The 17,214-nt window shown below is 46.2% G+C and overlaps 1 protein-coding gene across 8 annotated transcripts in view; it reads right to left on the bottom strand.

Moving 5' to 3' along the window:
* Positions 1–17,214, bottom strand: part of PPP3CB (protein phosphatase 3 catalytic subunit beta) — a 693,000-nt gene that overhangs the window by 233,268 nt on the left and 442,518 nt on the right. For all 8 annotated transcript variants that reach the window (XM_078643132.1, XM_078643134.1, XM_078643135.1 and 5 more), the window contains one exon: positions 6,884–7,009. In XM_078643132.1, coding sequence (XP_078499258.1) covers positions 6,884–7,009 — 126 coding nt within the window. The remainder of the gene's footprint in view (positions 1–6,883; positions 7,010–17,214) is intronic.

Raw genomic sequence — 17,214 nt, 5'->3', positions numbered from 1 at the left:
ATTAATCTACGCATAATGGGATTGCCGAAATCAACAAATGTGGGCAGGCTGGAGACATACGTGGAAAATATGCTCTGTGAAATCTGCGGCGTCGTAAATCTCTCTCAGTTACTCATCGTGGAGAGAGCCCGTCGCTCCCTGTCGGTTTGTCCACCCCAGGGTGCTCCACCCAGACCGATTATTGCACGTCTGCTAAATTTCAGGGACCGTGACTCGGTGCTGCGAATATCCCGTCAGAAGGGTACCATCACCTATCAGGGTAACACAGTGGCCTTTTACCCTGATTTCACAGCTGCAGTTTAGGCAGAGAGAAAGGCGTACCAGCAAGTGAAGAAGATCTAGATTGCCGAAAATGTACAGTATGCCATGCTGTACCCGGGCCGGCTTCGTATTGGTACAGACGACAAAGCCAGGATTTTTACCAATCCGAAACAGGCCATTGACTATGCAAAATCCCTTCCGCACAAGAAGCAGGCCATCCCCGATGCCTCGGATGATGAAGGCTAAGGGTCAAAGAACAATGGTCTGAGGTTTTTTAACCTAACTGATTTTCTAGCAGGGACTGCATTACATAACTTCAATATCCGCGCTGATATCCTGAAATCGGAGAGAGGTGCTCCTACTGAACTATATCAATATACCTGTATCCTTTTTGCATATTGTGTACCCTGAGGCTGAGCACATGACATACTGTCACATTTGTGAATCTGGGCTATTAAGTGTTAAGTTTTTAAGAGATGGTTAGTCTTGGGAGAGCACTTCATACTGATTGGCCACCTTCCTTGTCACCTAGGGAGTAGGTTGTGCTCCGGCGTTCCCCATTTCACAATAAGAACATGTTTAACTTTCTAGGGGTCTGTTCTAGTTTACGGGATGGCTTTGGCGAGTTGGGTATGCTAAAGTGGGTGGGGGGTCTGGAACAATACAGAGAAGTTAGGGTTTGTTAAATGTGATTGGTCCGACACTCAAGCTATTGTATATATGTACAAGTTTAGCTTTGCATAGATGGGAACTCAGTGTGCCATTGTTCATCACTGTGAGGGGGTGACTGGGGAATCAGGAAGAGGCTGGAGACGCCGTTTAGGTAACGAGGGTTTTATTTTCATGTACAGCTTTTTTTGACGAAACGTCAGTCTTTCTTTAGCGAATTCTGCTGGATCCGTCGTGGCTCTGCTGGTATTCCCTTCTTCCGTGACTGGATGACTTCGGGGCTTCTGGATGGCAGCGGAAGCTTCCACTCTCGTGGCAACCGTAGGAGACAGAAAACAACAGGACCGTTTTAATATAACGTCCTCGTACTGTTTTACACCCGAGGGGAACCAGGGGAGTGCAGGGACACCAGTGATTCGTGCTTAGCTAAAGCGACCAAGCGACCAGTGAGGAACTCATGGGGGCAGCTGTGAAGGGAGGTAGGGAAATCACAAGGGTCTGGGGAAAGACGGGAAGGATACCAGGAGGGCGTACCCTGTTCTATCGAGGGACCTCACTCCTCCTCCCCACCCAGCTCGAGAACTTTTTCCATACCTGTCGCAGCCACACTCCTCCCTCGGGAGTGTGGCGGGGCGCAGCGTGGTATCGTTGGCCTCCTGGCTCGTCTGCTTCTCGGCTTGCTTCGTCTTCTTCTCCTCTTCGGTAACGCCGTTCCTCTATCGACTCTTCTCCTTTGGTGATGTCACACGTCGGCTGTGGAGGTTCCGTACTTTTCACCAATCCGGCGCAGTTGACGTCATGGTGTGTTGGGCCCTCTTCAGATTCTTGATCCCAGTTAAAGGCGCCGCTTGTATGATCTTCCGTATTGCTTTGCCAAGGGTCTTGCGGGTCCTGCAGGAAAGGAGGTGATGAAACGATATCAGTGAGCTGCCACCACTCCACTTCTTGTTTGTCCCCTTGTGAGACACGTTCCGCGTTACAATCACTCTAAATGGCGACAACAGAATTAACATGGAATGTCCGAGGGCTAAATTTTCCCAAGAAAATTCAACAGGTCTTCGCTTGGGGTTCAGATTGCTCTTCTACAGAAAACGCACCTGATCAAACAGACTGAGGCCAAGATTGCTCTCAAGTGGGCGGGGTAGAAACTTGAGTCTTCATACTCATCCTATGCGAGAGGGGTCCTCAACTGTACAAAGAGGGGTATTCCATTCACTCCAATAAAAATGTGCACGGAGGAGGAGGGGAGCTTCGCTATTGTGCATGGAAAGCTGGGAGTCTCGGTATTGACTATTGTTAATGTTTATGGCTCAAACACGGATGAACCCAATATGTTTGCAAGAATTCTTTTGGTGCTGCGTGAATGTCCCGAAGCTGAAATTGTGTGGGGGTGATTTCAACACGCACTTAGATCCTAGCAAGGGTAAATCTAGCAAACAAGGTGGGCGCACACCTAGAACCGCCCAGTGTGTAAGGGACGGCATGCTTGAACTTGGACTGATTGACGCTTTGCGGCTTCGTATCTGTGATGCACTGGAGGGTACACGCGCCTCAGCGGCACACAGCAACTGGTCCCGTCTGGGTTATTGGATATTGAGCGAAGAGGTGAATGCCTGGGTGACAGGTGTCGTCCCTCTCTCTCGCACACTCTCTGACCACAACCCAGTTAAGCTTGCCCTAAACATTCCGACGAATACCCATCGCCTGTTCACATGGAGATTTCACTCAGAAGCTCTCCTAGACTGTATCTATGCCAACACAATTAGGGAAGCAATAGGGCAGTACTTTGATTTAAATGTGGGAACTGTGGACAGTGCTGCAACTCTCTGGGAGGCCTTCAAGATCACTATAAGGGGTGTGTGCATTAGCAGAGCAGCGGGTATTCTAGGAGATATCTGGCGACAATTCACAAAGATCGAGAAGGCATTGTCAGAGCTTGAAAGAGATTACAAATCCAGGCCCTGTGCAACCACACTATCTCACATTCAAAAATTGTTATTAGAATATGATGAGATGGCGGAGACCGAGGTACGCTACCTGTCTAGAAGACATAAAGCCCATGCATACAGTGAGGGCGGTAGGCCAGGCCATAACCTAGCAGCTAAGCTAAAATTTCGCACTGAGCAGCATAACATTATAAAAATTATAGATGCGCAGGGTGAGGAACGCTACACACCGCAGGCCATAGTAGATCAATTTTGTGGCTGTTATGCCGACGTGTACACATGGCGGGGGAGTGCTGATCCTCCAGCACTGGATGAGTATCTATAAGACATCAGACGTGCTTGGTTGGTGAAAGGGTACCAAGAATATTTAAGTCAGCCGATTGAAGTGTCCAATATCTAGGAGGCAATATGTGCTCTGCCAAATAAAAAGGCTCCAGGGCCGGATGGCCTCATGTCAGAATTCTATAAAGAATACGCTGAGCTCCTCATTCCCCACTTGCTGGAAGTGTATGGTACGGCGCATGAGACAGGCAAGCTACCACCGTCGCTCAGACAGGCTCTGATAATCACATTACTAAAGAAAGATAAGACACCCTCTCACTGCGAGTCATACCGCCCCTTATCCCTGATAAATCTGGATGCAAAAATACTAGCAAAAATTCTAGCCTCCAGACAAACTTTAATGCCAAGCTTGGTCTTACCGGACAAATCTGGTTTCATACCAGAAAGATTCACATCCTACAATTTACAGTCTATATTCGCAATGTTTCACGTGCTAGACTCTACACTCCCTGCTGCTGCTGTAATGTTGGATGCAGCGAAAGCATTCGACTCCATAGAGTGGAGTTATATGTTTCAGATCCTAAAGCGAATGGGTTTCCCTGAGATTTTTATTGAGTGGGTGCGTTTGTTAAACACAGAACCTTCTGCACGGGTTAGAGTGGGCGGACTGACATCGGAGCCATTTCAGATTGGTAGAGGAACCAGACTGGGATGCCCCCTATCGCCACTGCTGTTCTCTATCATGCTGGAGCCACTGGCTTGCATAATTCATCAGCGGCATAGGGAAACTGCTCTTAACTTTGTGCAACGCCCAGTTGGCATATCTCTCTATGCAGACAACATGGTGTTTCTTATTAGAGAGCCACAACGGTATCTGTCACCTGTGTTACACAAATACATTACGTTCTGCCTCTTCTCGGGTTTGGCTATTAACTGGGATAAGTCTGTGATCATACCTTTGACCGAGATCACAAGTTCCCTTACATGGGAGTACCCGCTGGTGTGGTCCACTGACCCAGTTAAGTATCTGGGAATCTCGGTGCACCACGACCCCAAGATCGTGGTCAGAGACAATTATGGTATGGCATGTGTTGCCTTGGAGCAACAAGTGGACAGGTGGACGACTTTGCCGTTATCATTAGCGGATCGCATCGATATCATAAAAATGATCGTATTGCCTCGTTTTTTATGTCTATTCAGCAACATTCATATAACATTATCCAACCATTTCTTTAACACTTTACGATCCTCTTTAGTTTGTTTAATCTGGGGAGGAACACTTACTCTAGTTGCAAAAAGTGAGGATTCTGCATGCCAGACCTATATATGTACTATCTATGCGCCCAGGCGCAATACGCGCATTACTGTTACACGCCTTTACTCCACATGTGGCTGTGAAAGACGGGGATGCACACCCGATCCCGTTAAATTGCATACTTACACATTCGCAGAGAGGCACACCAAAGCAAGAAATCAATGTGATAGACACCACCATTGCTGTGTGGAAATCCATTGGCAAACTTGCGGCAAAGCCCACGATTTACGCTCCGGCGCTACCTTTGGCGCACCATGCCGGTATAGATAAAATGCAAGACATATACCTCACTGGGAGTTTCATCACACCTGAGGAGCTACAATACATTCTTAATTCAACACTATTATTCCGGCTTACTCTGCACAGACTGAAGCTGGCAATATAAGCATATTATTATACATTCCCAGCCGAACCACCCACCTTGAACTCTCTCTGCAACTGCTGCTGGTTACGCCTACACGTCGTAAATTAGTCACTAAGTTGTATAGGGCAGTGAGGGACGAGAAGGTCGATGGTACTGATAAAAGCCTCGCAAGCTGGAATGACAGACTCACTCCCCCGCTAACACAATCAGAATGGGAGCATACCTGCAAAATCACTAGCGCCCTCACGCCCAATTGTAATCTGTGAATTATCCATTTAAAATATATTCTCCAAATGTACCACACACCACTTAAACTACACAGGTTTGGGCTCCCGGACACTAGCAAATGCAAGCGTTGCAGACAGGAGGATGCAGACTTCTAGCACCTGGCCTGGGAATGCAGGCTAGTGTTTAAGTTTTGGGAAGAAGTGGTACTGCGCATACAGTCTATGTCAGGAGTCCCTGTACATTGTACACCAAAAGTCTGCTTGTTATGGTGCATGCCGCAGCTGAAAGGGACTGTGGGCATATTTGTAAGAATTGCATTGTTGTTGGTGAAACGCCGGGTGGCACTGACATGGGAGAGTACTCTTGCTCCACATCTGTGCCGTTGGGTTAAGGATCTAGTGTACTGTAAAGAAAACCCCGAACTCTATGCAGAAGAGCTCCCATCGTCTTCCAAACCCAAAGACATTTGGTAACCTTTGCGTCATTATTTTAGCTTGCAGACCCAAGAAATGTCAATGAATATTGTATTGTATTGTATGTTGTTCTTATATAGCGCAGCTGCCACCCTACGGGTATCCTCGCGCTTTGGAAAGAAAAAACTAGTCAGATGGAAACAACAAGTTGAAAGCTGGAGGGTGCGCGCCGGGATTTCAGACCTTGGCAAAAAGTCATGTCTTTAGGCTCTTCCTGAAACCTATCAGGGAGTCGGCTTGCCTAATGTTCTGAGGCAGCTCATTCCGTAGCCGAGACGCTACTGTGCAGAAGGGGTTGATGTTACTGTACATGTATACTCCATGGAATAACATTGTCAATGTAAATCACTAGTAGCCCACTACAACAGAAGATGAGAGGTCGTTCAATTACATGTTATTTGATGCTCGTTTGATTTCTGTACTGCCTCGCAAGGCATTGATGCTGTTTTTGTTGACCTAAAATTCTAATAGAGAATTTAAAAAATAAAATAATGTCACACATATGTATAGAGTTAAGTACCCAATGACTATGGAAAAAATCTTTCTTTATTCTTTTTGCTTGCAATCAAATTGGTAATAGCGTGACTACTGTGTATAGTCAAAAATATGAATTCTTGATTCAAACACATTTTTATTAAAACAGTAACTTTAATTAGTGTAGTGATTTGAAAGGTATGCTTTGTTGTCAGTACACCCAAGATGTGCTACTGCCACTTTTCTTATCTCTGTTATTTATTTGCCCTTAAGATATTTACACTGTTACAAGTTTCCTGTCTCGTACAAATCATATTTACCAATACACAAAGACCCTCAGAATGAGACATTTGATAATTATCCACTGAAGTAGCAAGTGATATAAAATCACAAAACACTTTTAAGTAAAATAAGACATTTGCTGAGCATTTTTATTATTTTTAAACAAAACAAGGGAAAACCCAAAAGGAATAAAACTAGGGTCCTTGGGCAGTAGTCTATTATACAGAACAGAGGACCCTAGTCAATTTAGGATCAAACATAAAATAGACATACACTAGATAGTATATATGTCCTTTGTCCAGCCGGACAGGAATTTATTTTTTGGAATTTTAAGTATTAGTTCATATAGCAAACATTTATACACAAGTGGGCACAGCCTGTGACCCACAACGAACAAGACAAAACAGGAGAGAGCAAATTATGCAAGGACGTTCAGGGCGGTCTGTACTAGTATTCAGTTTTTCACAGACTTAGATTCATTTTGGCAAACCATTGTAAAGCATAATGTGACTTTGCAACATACATATGGAGCATTTTTATTAAGCGCACATTTAATTACACTGCTTGTGATAAATGATAAAACTCTTACCTTTTTCTCCAACAAATGGCAAAGACCAAGTAAAAACATCCATGAAATTCGGTAACCAGTAAGGATGCGGAGAACAGTTAAATTGTCGAATATTCATCACATTATTTTCATACTTTAATACAGCAGCTGTAATATGAGTTTTGGAATCATTAACCACATTTAAAACCAATGAGCTTCCCAATGCCCTCTACTTTGATAAACAAAAATACATGAACACAGTGCATAACAGTGAAAACATCTGTAAACAATGAAGCATTATTTAAAATTGTCAACTAAATAAGTAGTGGACATATACAACGGAAGGACAAAAGATGACAGTTCTAAAACTTCCATCGTACTCTTTAATGACAATTTGTTTGTAAGTTGACATAGCACCCTAAGGGATGTGCAATAGATAATAAATACAGAAATATACTCATTAAATTAGGGTGATAAAATACTTGCTAGGCTAATTAGGTCAACGAGAAATTAAATGAATTATTTAACACTCATCTCAAATCAATTTTTCCAACAACCGATCAGTACTACGAATAAGTAGATGAAAGCACAAGTTATAGAGGGTACAAATATCAGGCTAGAGTTAAAGTTTGGTTTGGCATTAATATAACTGTCGGTGTTCACTTTACGACAGGATCAGGGTTGGAGAAAATGCTGAGATTTAGGTCTAGTGAGGGCAGTTTCTCGATAAGGAAATATGCCCCAACAAATTAATCACAGCACAACCTTCAATGTTTTTTTTCCAAACATATTTTTATTTTTAGGACAATTTGATGTTCATGTGACAGCTTATATTTTTGCATTTAGTACTGATTATAAGAGGTTTGTATTATACTTTACACCAAGTTTGCACAAAATATTTCACTTCATATTTCCTCCCTTTTCAAGTGTAATCATTGCACATATGATAACTTTTGTAGGGATATCGTCACGTAGGTGTAGTCAACGAGGTGTAATGCTCAACATATGAAGCGATGTTATGTCTAGTTAAGTATCTCATTAATATATGCAGCCCATCTAGTGGAAGAGAGCTGTAGGATATCTGTACCCTAAAAAATTTCAAGCAGTTTAGAGCTGTGAATTTAAACATAAACTGTAAACTGTAACCTATGCGGTATTGTGCATTATTTAAGCTTTTCCCTCTGCGGTGGAGAATAAAAAAAGGGGGGGGGGGGGTTTCGGTGGGGCTGGTCCGAGTGCAGGGAGGTGAAAATTCTAGTGTGGGGGAGGGGGGGTGTCCAAGCCCGAGGGGGTCCGCCCTCTCAATGTTTAAATCACTTTCCAGTCCTAAGCTTGTTACAGTTTCGTCCCTCTGGGTTTGGTGTCTCTCAGGATAATCCAAAATTGCCAGTACCTCTTTCCAGAGGTCGGCCAGTGGGTGTCTACGAATACCCCGTGCATGCTCCCTGGCCAATTCTCTACCCTACGCTGCCGCCCAGTGTGTCATGTCACACTTCCAGTCCCCCACTGAGGTGCCACTTGCCAGCTTCCAGGCCAATGCTATTCTTAACTATGCCAGGATGAGGGCCAGGTCCACGAATTTCGTGCCCCCTTTCCAAGCGGGTGGCCTCGGGAAGAGGCCCAAAATACAGACCTCAAGGTGTGTGAGCAAAAGTTCGTCCAACTGCCGCCTTTGTTGATACTAAAACGTCCTCCCTAAATGTGTTGACTACCGTACATTTCCATGTCATCTGTATGAAGTCAGCATCTACCTGGCAGCATCTCTGGCAGCACCATGCCTCGCCTCCATGGACTACCAGTAGCCTACCTGTGAGGTGTCATATATGTTATGTGTGTAGTAGAATTGTATACATTTCATCCTGGTATTGCGAGAAACTTTTTTGGATATACCAGGTTTTTGTTCCATTCTGCGTCTGAGAGCTCCCTGTTTAGTATGGCGTCCCATTTATTACATAACTGCTGGAGAAGGGTTCGGAACATCTCCGATATTGAAATATAGAACCATTTTATCTGGTGTTGTGCCCTTCCTAGTGTAAGTAAGGATTGTAGCATGCCTTGTGTCTTGGGTTCCTCACCCCCTGCGCCCCACAGTCTCTTGAATGTTAGGATTAAATCTTCATATTGCGGAAATTGCCCTCTGTGCAGTCATTTACCTTCTACCAGTTCTTTTAGGGGTATCAATGCGGACTGCTGGTAGCAGTCACTTACCGTTTCTAAACCCACCGCAGTCCAGTGGGACAATTGCTCAGTGGTAAATGTTTTCTTAGGGTTGCCATAGGGCAATCCGATTAAAGGCAGGGCTGGGGCATATAAAGGTGGCCCTGGTCGTTTCATCACAGATCGCCTCCAGCATCGGAGGGCGGTGGTATGTAACAGGGATTCGTGCAGAATCACCACTGTAGAGTCACGCATTTTGGCCAGCAGTAAGGGGGTGCAGTCTACCGAATTCGTGAGATTTGTTCCTGCCATATCTATGCCCTCCAGCCCCTGTGCAAGCCATTGTAGGTGGGAGGCTAGGTAGTAATATTCAACATTTGGTACTCCCAAGCCCCCCTCTGCCATAGGATGCTGTAGTGTGTTGAGTGACACCCTCCGTCGCCCCCTTTCTCATATCAGGTCTCAGAGCAAGACGTCCAGCTGTCGGACCCAACCTGTTGGCATCCCCAGTGGGAGGTTGGCAAAAAAATATAGTAGGTGCGGTAACATGACCGTTTTTGACAATGAAAGGGGGGCCATCATTGGAAGGCGCAAAAAGCATCAAAATGGGACAAGTTTTAAGGGATCTAAATGCCAGCCCAAGTTTCCTGTCTCACACGTCCTCCAGCAAGTGAAAGATATGGACCCCTAGGTACTTAAAGGTGGAGATCTTGAGGTAGCTTCTCAGGGTGAGGGTTGGTTGATGATACTGGGAATAGGTATGTTTTTCGTCTATTAACCCGCAAGCCAGACACATATTCGAACTGTGTTAGGCGGTCCAATGCTGTTGCAGTCCCTATCACTGCCTCACTAAGATAAATTAAGAGGTTGTCTGCATAGAGCGAGATGATATGATCTCGGCCTCCTGCCGACAGCCCCAATCCCTTGCTGCCCTGATGGAACAATGCCGCCAATGACTATCGCCAGCGCAAATAGAAGGGGCGGCAGTGGGCACCCCTGTCTTGTGCCGCTGGATATTTGATATTGTGTTGAGACCACCTTGCCCGTCTTGACCCTGGCTGTGGGGTGGTCATAGCACATCCCTACCCATTTTACCCAGTCGTCTCCCAGGCCCATGTGTGTCATTGTTTCAAATAAAAAGTCCAATCTGACAGGTCCAAATGCCTTCTCAAAGTCTATCGATAAGAGAGCCACCCCAAGTTGGAGCTTCACATCAGGGTGGTAGAGTACAGAGTACAATCTGTGCACATTGTTGGAAGTGTTGCAGGACTGAATAAAGTTGTTTTGGACAGTACGGATGAATCCAGGCATATGTGGCAGGAGCGGAAGCACCAACTTCTTACTCAGAATTTTAAAGTCCATGTTGAGCATAGATAGGGGTCTAAAGTCGGAAGTCTGTGGCCCCTCCACAGTTAAAAAAAAAGTCTTTATTTATTAAAGTGGACAAAAACAAAGTCACGACAAAGGAACACAAAACAACATGCTACAAGAAATTACACATATTCAATCACATTGGTGCTTAAAAATAACTTAAATATTCCAGTCTTGACGTCAACCACAATTACTAACGCAGAGTTAGGAGAAAAGAAGCATATGTAATCAAAATGATCTTGTCTGCAAGTTGTACTAATTAGTTGCATTCAATCTGGCCATTCATCAGCCTCTTGACTAAATAACTACTGTTAGTGCATCCATCTTCCAGCCATATTGATGTCTCTCCACCTGAGCCTATCTCCTCTCCATATTTAGGTAGCTACTTCAATTTGAGTCATCTGGTCCGGGCTCCTTCGCTTCCTTTTCCGCTACGTAATTCCGATATAGACTCCAAAAACATTTTAGGTGACTCTGCGGGGGGAGATGTTCGCTGTATAGTTCTGATTCCGTATCGCAGTACACCATATCTTTAGACCAGCTAGATATAGAGGGTATCGGGCCGCGAGCCCAGAATATCGCAACGCTGCGTTTTGCTAATAGTAATCCCATATCCACTAACCGCCGCACTTCTTTCGGCATGCGCTTTGAATAGCCCAGTAATGCCAACAGCAAGTTCGGCGTCAGCTCCATGCCAATAATTTCGCCAAGTGTGGTAAATATTAGTTTCCAGTAATTGACAATCCCAGGGCACAACCAGGCAAGGTGTAGAAACCCTGCTGGAGTTGTTCTACATCGTTCGTAATCTGTCTGGGGTGTAGTAAACCCTATGGAGGAATTTGAAATGGATTAGCCTGTGTCGCCCATTCAGTGAGACACACTTCGTGGTCTAACAGCAGTATTTCCAGGTGGTGTCATCTAAGTTCTCCCCAATCTTACTTTGCCATTCTAGCCTGGCCTTTGTGCAATGGTTCCTGCGGTAATTTTGTCTGATGGTATATAAGCTAGATACTATCTTTGTGGGATAGCCAGTTCGCAGTAAGTAAGAGAAAGCTGTCAATTCCAGTGGTTCCAAGGTCTTGCCGCCCAATATTTCCCAGAGCGCCTGCCTTATTCTATAAAAGTGGAATCGAGTGAGAGGCGTGTAGTCATGTCCCTCTGCGGCTATCTCCGCCCATCCCCATGCTTTGCCCTCCGTAAGAAAGTTCCCAACTTTATGGACGCTCATTGACACCAGCGCGTGTATCACTTCTTTTTCCTTACATAACGGGAGCCAGTGGCACCATTCTAGCAGGGTCAAAGGGGAGTATAATATAGCACCTGCCTACTTTTTAAGCAGGTACTGCCAGGCGTGTGCAGTATCTTTCACTGAGTCTAAGACGCCAGTTCTTCTTACAGGGGCATGAAACATCAGCACTGGGAGTGGGGAGGGTGTTGCTACCATTTTCTTAATCTGCAAATGGGGTAGCTTAGCTTTCTCATGGACCCAATGGTACGCATGCAAACTTTGCGCGGATCTGTAGTATAAATCTAGGTCCGGGCCCCTAGACACCCCATTGAGTAGGGCAGTGTGAGTATATCCCACTGAACTCTTGAGTGCTTCCCCGCCCAGGCTAGTCTCACCAATAGCGATTTAACTGTTTTTAAAAAGTGTACTGGGAGTACCATCGGTATATTGGTGACTAAAAATAGGAATTTAGGTAGTACTACCACCTTCATGAGGGACACACGTCCCACTAGGGACAGGGGCAAGCAAATCCAGCGCTCTATTTTTTCCTCTATTTTACTAATCGCTTTCCCATAGTTCTCATTGAAGACTACTTCAGAATCAGTGTGCACTCTCATGCCCAAGTGCCGCACCGGCTCAGCTGTCCACAACAATGGGTCCTCAAGCTCAATGCGTTCCATTGTCGGGGTCAGTGGAAAAATGATTGACTTGGTCCAGTTGACCTTAAGCCCAGAGAGTTCCCCATACCTCACCACCTCCCGGAGTACTGGGGACAAGTTAGTCTCTGGGTCTCAAATATACAAAAGTGTATTGTCCGCATATGTGGATATGATGTGGTTATAATCTGGGAAGCGTAACGCCCTATGCCTGTGATACTCCCTAAGTGCACATGCTAAGGGTTCCGCAACTAATGCATATAACAGAGGTGATAGGGGGCATCCATGGCGAGTGGCCCTCAATATCTTAATAGGGGCTGTTACCATGTCTCCTATCCTAACCCTGGCGGTAGGTGAGTTATATAAGACCCCACTCAATTGTAAAAAGATCTCTCCTGGACTCACTCTCGTAAGCACCTGCCTCATGACCGCCCATTCCACCAAGTCAAAAACTTGCTCTACATCTAGAAAGACTGCTACCGTGTTAGTCTCCGGCCTAGTGTGTTGTATTGCCCCCAACACAGATCTTAAATTATAGGTTACATTACGTCCTGGCACGAATGTTCAGGCCCGACCAGCAACAGCAGCAGAGGAGCCAATCGGTTTGCAAAGATTTTGGCAAATAGCTTGGTGTCAACATTTAGTAGAGATAGGGGCCTATACGCTGAGCACTCGTTGGGAGACTTCCCTGGCTTTAAAATGACGACTATTGCCAGTTTTTGCTATGTATGCTATATATGAGAATGCTATAGGATTTAAATCGATGTTTTCTCTTCTTTTTTCTTCTCTTTTGGATTATATGTATCTTACTTGAATGTATGATTACAATATCTCCTCTTTTTGACAAATAAAAAAGTTAAAAAATTTTTTTTTTAAATGACGATTATCAGCGCCTCCCGCAACGAGGGGGACCTCTGTGTGTCCTCTCCCATCTCTTTAAATAATGTCATTAAATGGAGAATAAACTGGTCTTTGAATTCCTCATAAAACGAGACTGTCAGGCCGTCCTGTCCCGGCGCTCTCCCTACTCGCATCGCATTTATCACGCTTAATAGTTCATTAGTATCCGTGGCCTCATTAAGTATTCTCTGTGCCTGTTGGTCAGCCATGGGAGTATGATATATTCTAAAAAGTCTTGGACCTCCATCTCCTCCACTTCCGTTCTAGAACTGTACAAGCCTGAATAATACTGGTAGAACCTATTGGCTATGTCTGCTGGGTCTTTCAGAATTTTGCCTCATTCCGCCTGTATCTCTGTCACACCAGTCGTATCCCTTCTACTTCTCGGGAGGGCAGCCAGCACCGAGACCTGCCTCTCTCTCTCCCAGTAAGTGCGGGCCAAAGCATATTTTCCCATATACTTCACTTCGTCGTCTGCAGTGTCATGGTATTCCTCTAGCGTTGCTTTTAGCTACTCCGCTGCCTGGTCTCCGCCCCCCAGCATGAATGTCTCACTTTATTTTCCTCAAACGGTCCTCTAGATTGGCTAGCCTCTTTCTTATCAATTGGAGGACGCCCAAGTGTTTGGTCATGGCTATTCCCCTATATATACCTTAAAGGTTTCCCAAACAGTTGAAAATGTGTCTACCGATCCAATGTTTATATAAAAAAAAAATATCTATAGCTTCTGACATCTCTGTTTTAAAAACATTATCTAACAGCGAATATGGTGGGAACCGCCAAGTGAACAGGGCAGGCCTACTCTGTGGGCTCCCTATGACCAATAATATCAGGGAGTGGTCCGAATATGAACGGGGGTATGCCTTACATGCGTGAATCTGGGAATTTAGTTCCCTAGAGGCAAGCCAATAGTCAATACTGGTGTCGAGGTCATGCGGAGCAGAGTAGTGCATAAAGCCTCCCTAGCTGGGAGAGCGTGACCGCCATACATCTAACGGGTCTAGTTGGATGGCTGCATCCAAAATGGCCCTGGCATCAGCTAAAGGGCTCCGGACCGCACCCCCAAGCGATCTAGGGCTCGGTCCAATACGCAATTGAGGTCTCCCCCAAAGCAGCGCCATTGTTTTATACCAAGCAATCGTTCCGATAAACCTAGATACAATTGTGGATTGTCCTAATCAGGCCCATATACATTGACAGTGATCATATCCAATCCTCGCCCACGGTATCTAGAGACAATGAATCTGCCCTCGGGGTCCAAATCTAGTGCTTCCAACGTTATCCCTGACTTAGACCCAACCCATGTGAGTACCCCCTGACATGATGGGTGAACCCTGCCGCGTGAAAGGATCCATGCAACTGTCTGCTTGTTAGCATTTTACTGTTTGTGGGCAAGTGGGTCTCCTGCAAGAGCGCAATGTCAATCCCATGTCGAGTGAGATAAGCAGTCACTTTTCGCATTTCATAAAGATCCTTAATATTCCATGTTAACAGTCTTATTTTACTGTCCTGTCTCTGTGCCATAATTATCTACTCTGATTAAGCACGCATTATGTACAACTAACATACAGCACCTATTCCTTCCTCTACTCTGCCATGTCGCTTGTTAGAACAGCACTAAGTTAGATTTGTGATGATAATTAAAAAAGAACCCCTAACTTACCCTCCCCCCCCCATGCTATGCACTCCCCAGCTTGGCATAGTCAAAGTACCTCCCTCCTCCCTACGCTGTGATTTTTTGGGAACCGCCCCACACACTTTTACAGAAAAAGAACATTTCTGGCTTAGCGCCCTGCAGTGGGAAACACTCGAGGGCGGATGTTGTCGGCTCGCCCTCAACTATACCACTAAGTTTGCTTTATTACTTCCCATCTAAACCACAATATACATCCATCATGCTACCCAAGAGCAGGCAATTGAGAAGAAGTTTTAGCTTGTAAATCCCATCTGCCTAGATCACCAGGCTACCTGCAATTTCACCCAGCGTTCTAACCTCAATTTAACCAATTATATACCCCGGTCCCCTTAATGCTCTATGTGCGAGTTAGTTATTATTTCACAAGCACTGCTGTAGATATGGTCGAATAACTATAAGTCCCTCTGCTACTCCTGTTCCTCCAGATCGACACCAGTCGCGCCGATCAGTGTCTCCGAGTCCTTGGGGCGTCCTCCCGTTTTGGCAATTTCTTTGAGGGCTTTCTGCAGAGCTTTGGGGTCCGTAAAGATCTTAGTTTTTCCGTTCATATTGACCCTCAATATGGCTTGGTATGGCATGGCATACTCCAGATTCTGTTTTCGCAGCTGCCGGTTCAGAGGGGCAAACTGCCTCCGCGCCTCCTGCACCCTCATGGTGAAGTTGGGGAATAGCAAAATCGAGGAGGATCCGTACTGCAGGTCACGTTTCTCTCTGGCCGAACTTAGTGCTTCATCTCTATCCCTATAGTTCAGCAGTTTGGCTATAATAGGTCGTGGAGGAGCACCTGGAGGAGGCCTCGGCTCCACTATGAACACAGCAGAGAAGGTTTCTCGGCCCAGAAGCGATATCAATTGCTGTTCCACAAATACCTCTGTTTCCCGTATTTGTGGTTTCCAGAGGGTCTGTAATACGAATATTGCGTCTCCTAGACCTAGCGTCCAAATCCTCTGCCTTGTCTTGCAATACACTCCAGAGCCTCCCAATCTGTTTCTGTGCATTGTCCGTTTAAGACTGAGCTTCTTCGACCTCCATCATTCTCCTTTCCGCCATGTCTAGACGCTCTGCATTTTTGTCGAGCCGCTCAGTCATTCGATCCATGCGAAAGGCTAATGAGTCTATTTTACCATATATGGTGGCAAGGCTTATTTGCATCGCTGCTCGGATGTGTCGTATATCGCCCAGGGCCTCCTTATCCGTTTCATTTGGCTTGTCAGGTATCTGGTCCACCTCTGCTTTCCTCAGCCTTGACTTGCGCTGTTCGAATTGCAGCTTGGGCTGTGTCTTGTGCACTTTGCCCATTTCGTAGCCCCTGCCCAGTGTCAGGAGCAACTGCACTCCGTCGTTATCTGTCTCTCCTCCTGCCTTCAAATGTTGTTAGGCAGTTTATTGCTTCCTTTCGCCTCTCAAGGTTAACTCCAAGCTCATTTTTATAGTGTCCAGGCTGTCCGCCCAAGGCTCGTAGGAGCCAGTGAGGCCAGCAATCTGCAGGGAGGGGAAGCTCCACCCACCAATCCTCTGATCCCCACTGGGTGGTAACACTGCTTTCTAGGGCGCAAGTGCGCAGCCTTAATCTCTCATTGTGGGGGGGGGGGGGGGGGGGGGGCAGTAGAGGACCACTTTTTCATCCTCCTTCATACAGTATTATTAATACTTTCTCCACACTTTCGTAGACGTTCGCCCACCGCCCTCACTACTGTTATGTCTGTTCCCCGCCTCACTATCCTCCTTCAGTATTCAGCGCTTATTCTGCAGTGATGGTGCTGTAGGGCGCCTTGCAGTTACAATTCAAATGTGGGACAGGCCTTCCCACTTTTCACCAACCATCTCAACTCTCACTCGACTCACAGTAGGCAGCTCAGAGATTCTCCCGCTCCTCTTCTTGGATTGCTCCCTGTGCTCACGCTTCGCCACTTCTTCCTGGAAGGTATTGCCAGCAACAGGTCTACTCTGCTACGTATGGTCTTCCCCACACCTCTACCGGATCCAGGCAGCGATTTCGGCGTCTCTGGTGGCCTAGCAGTATTTCGCCCCAGAGCGCCAGTCACCACCCGCAGTCTCAGTCACCGCTCGATGTCGCCGGCTCCAGGGGTCAACTCAGCTCGTCTCATCTCGGCGTATCTCGCCTGGCCAGACCCACTGTCAGTCCGCAGTGTTCAGGTGAGGCTTTAGGATGTCCGTCTGCCGCTGGGCTCTCCGCCCTGCATCATTGCGTGATAGGCCCCCCAGGCCGCGGCGGGCATCGCTCCGCTACTCCGCTCTCCGTCCCTTCGATGCGCCGGAGGAGTCCCACAAGCGGATCTATCAATGGAGCCCCCTTTGCACACTCCCAGGTCACTGAGCAGGGGTGATTTTAACACACGAATGC

The sequence above is a fragment of the Lissotriton helveticus genome, chromosome 5_1 (assembly GCF_964261635.1).
Source record: "Lissotriton helveticus chromosome 5_1, aLisHel1.1, whole genome shotgun sequence".
In the NCBI taxonomy this organism is placed as follows: domain Eukaryota; kingdom Metazoa; phylum Chordata; class Amphibia; order Caudata; family Salamandridae; genus Lissotriton; species Lissotriton helveticus.
This window is presented reverse-complemented; position numbering and strand designations above follow the sequence as displayed.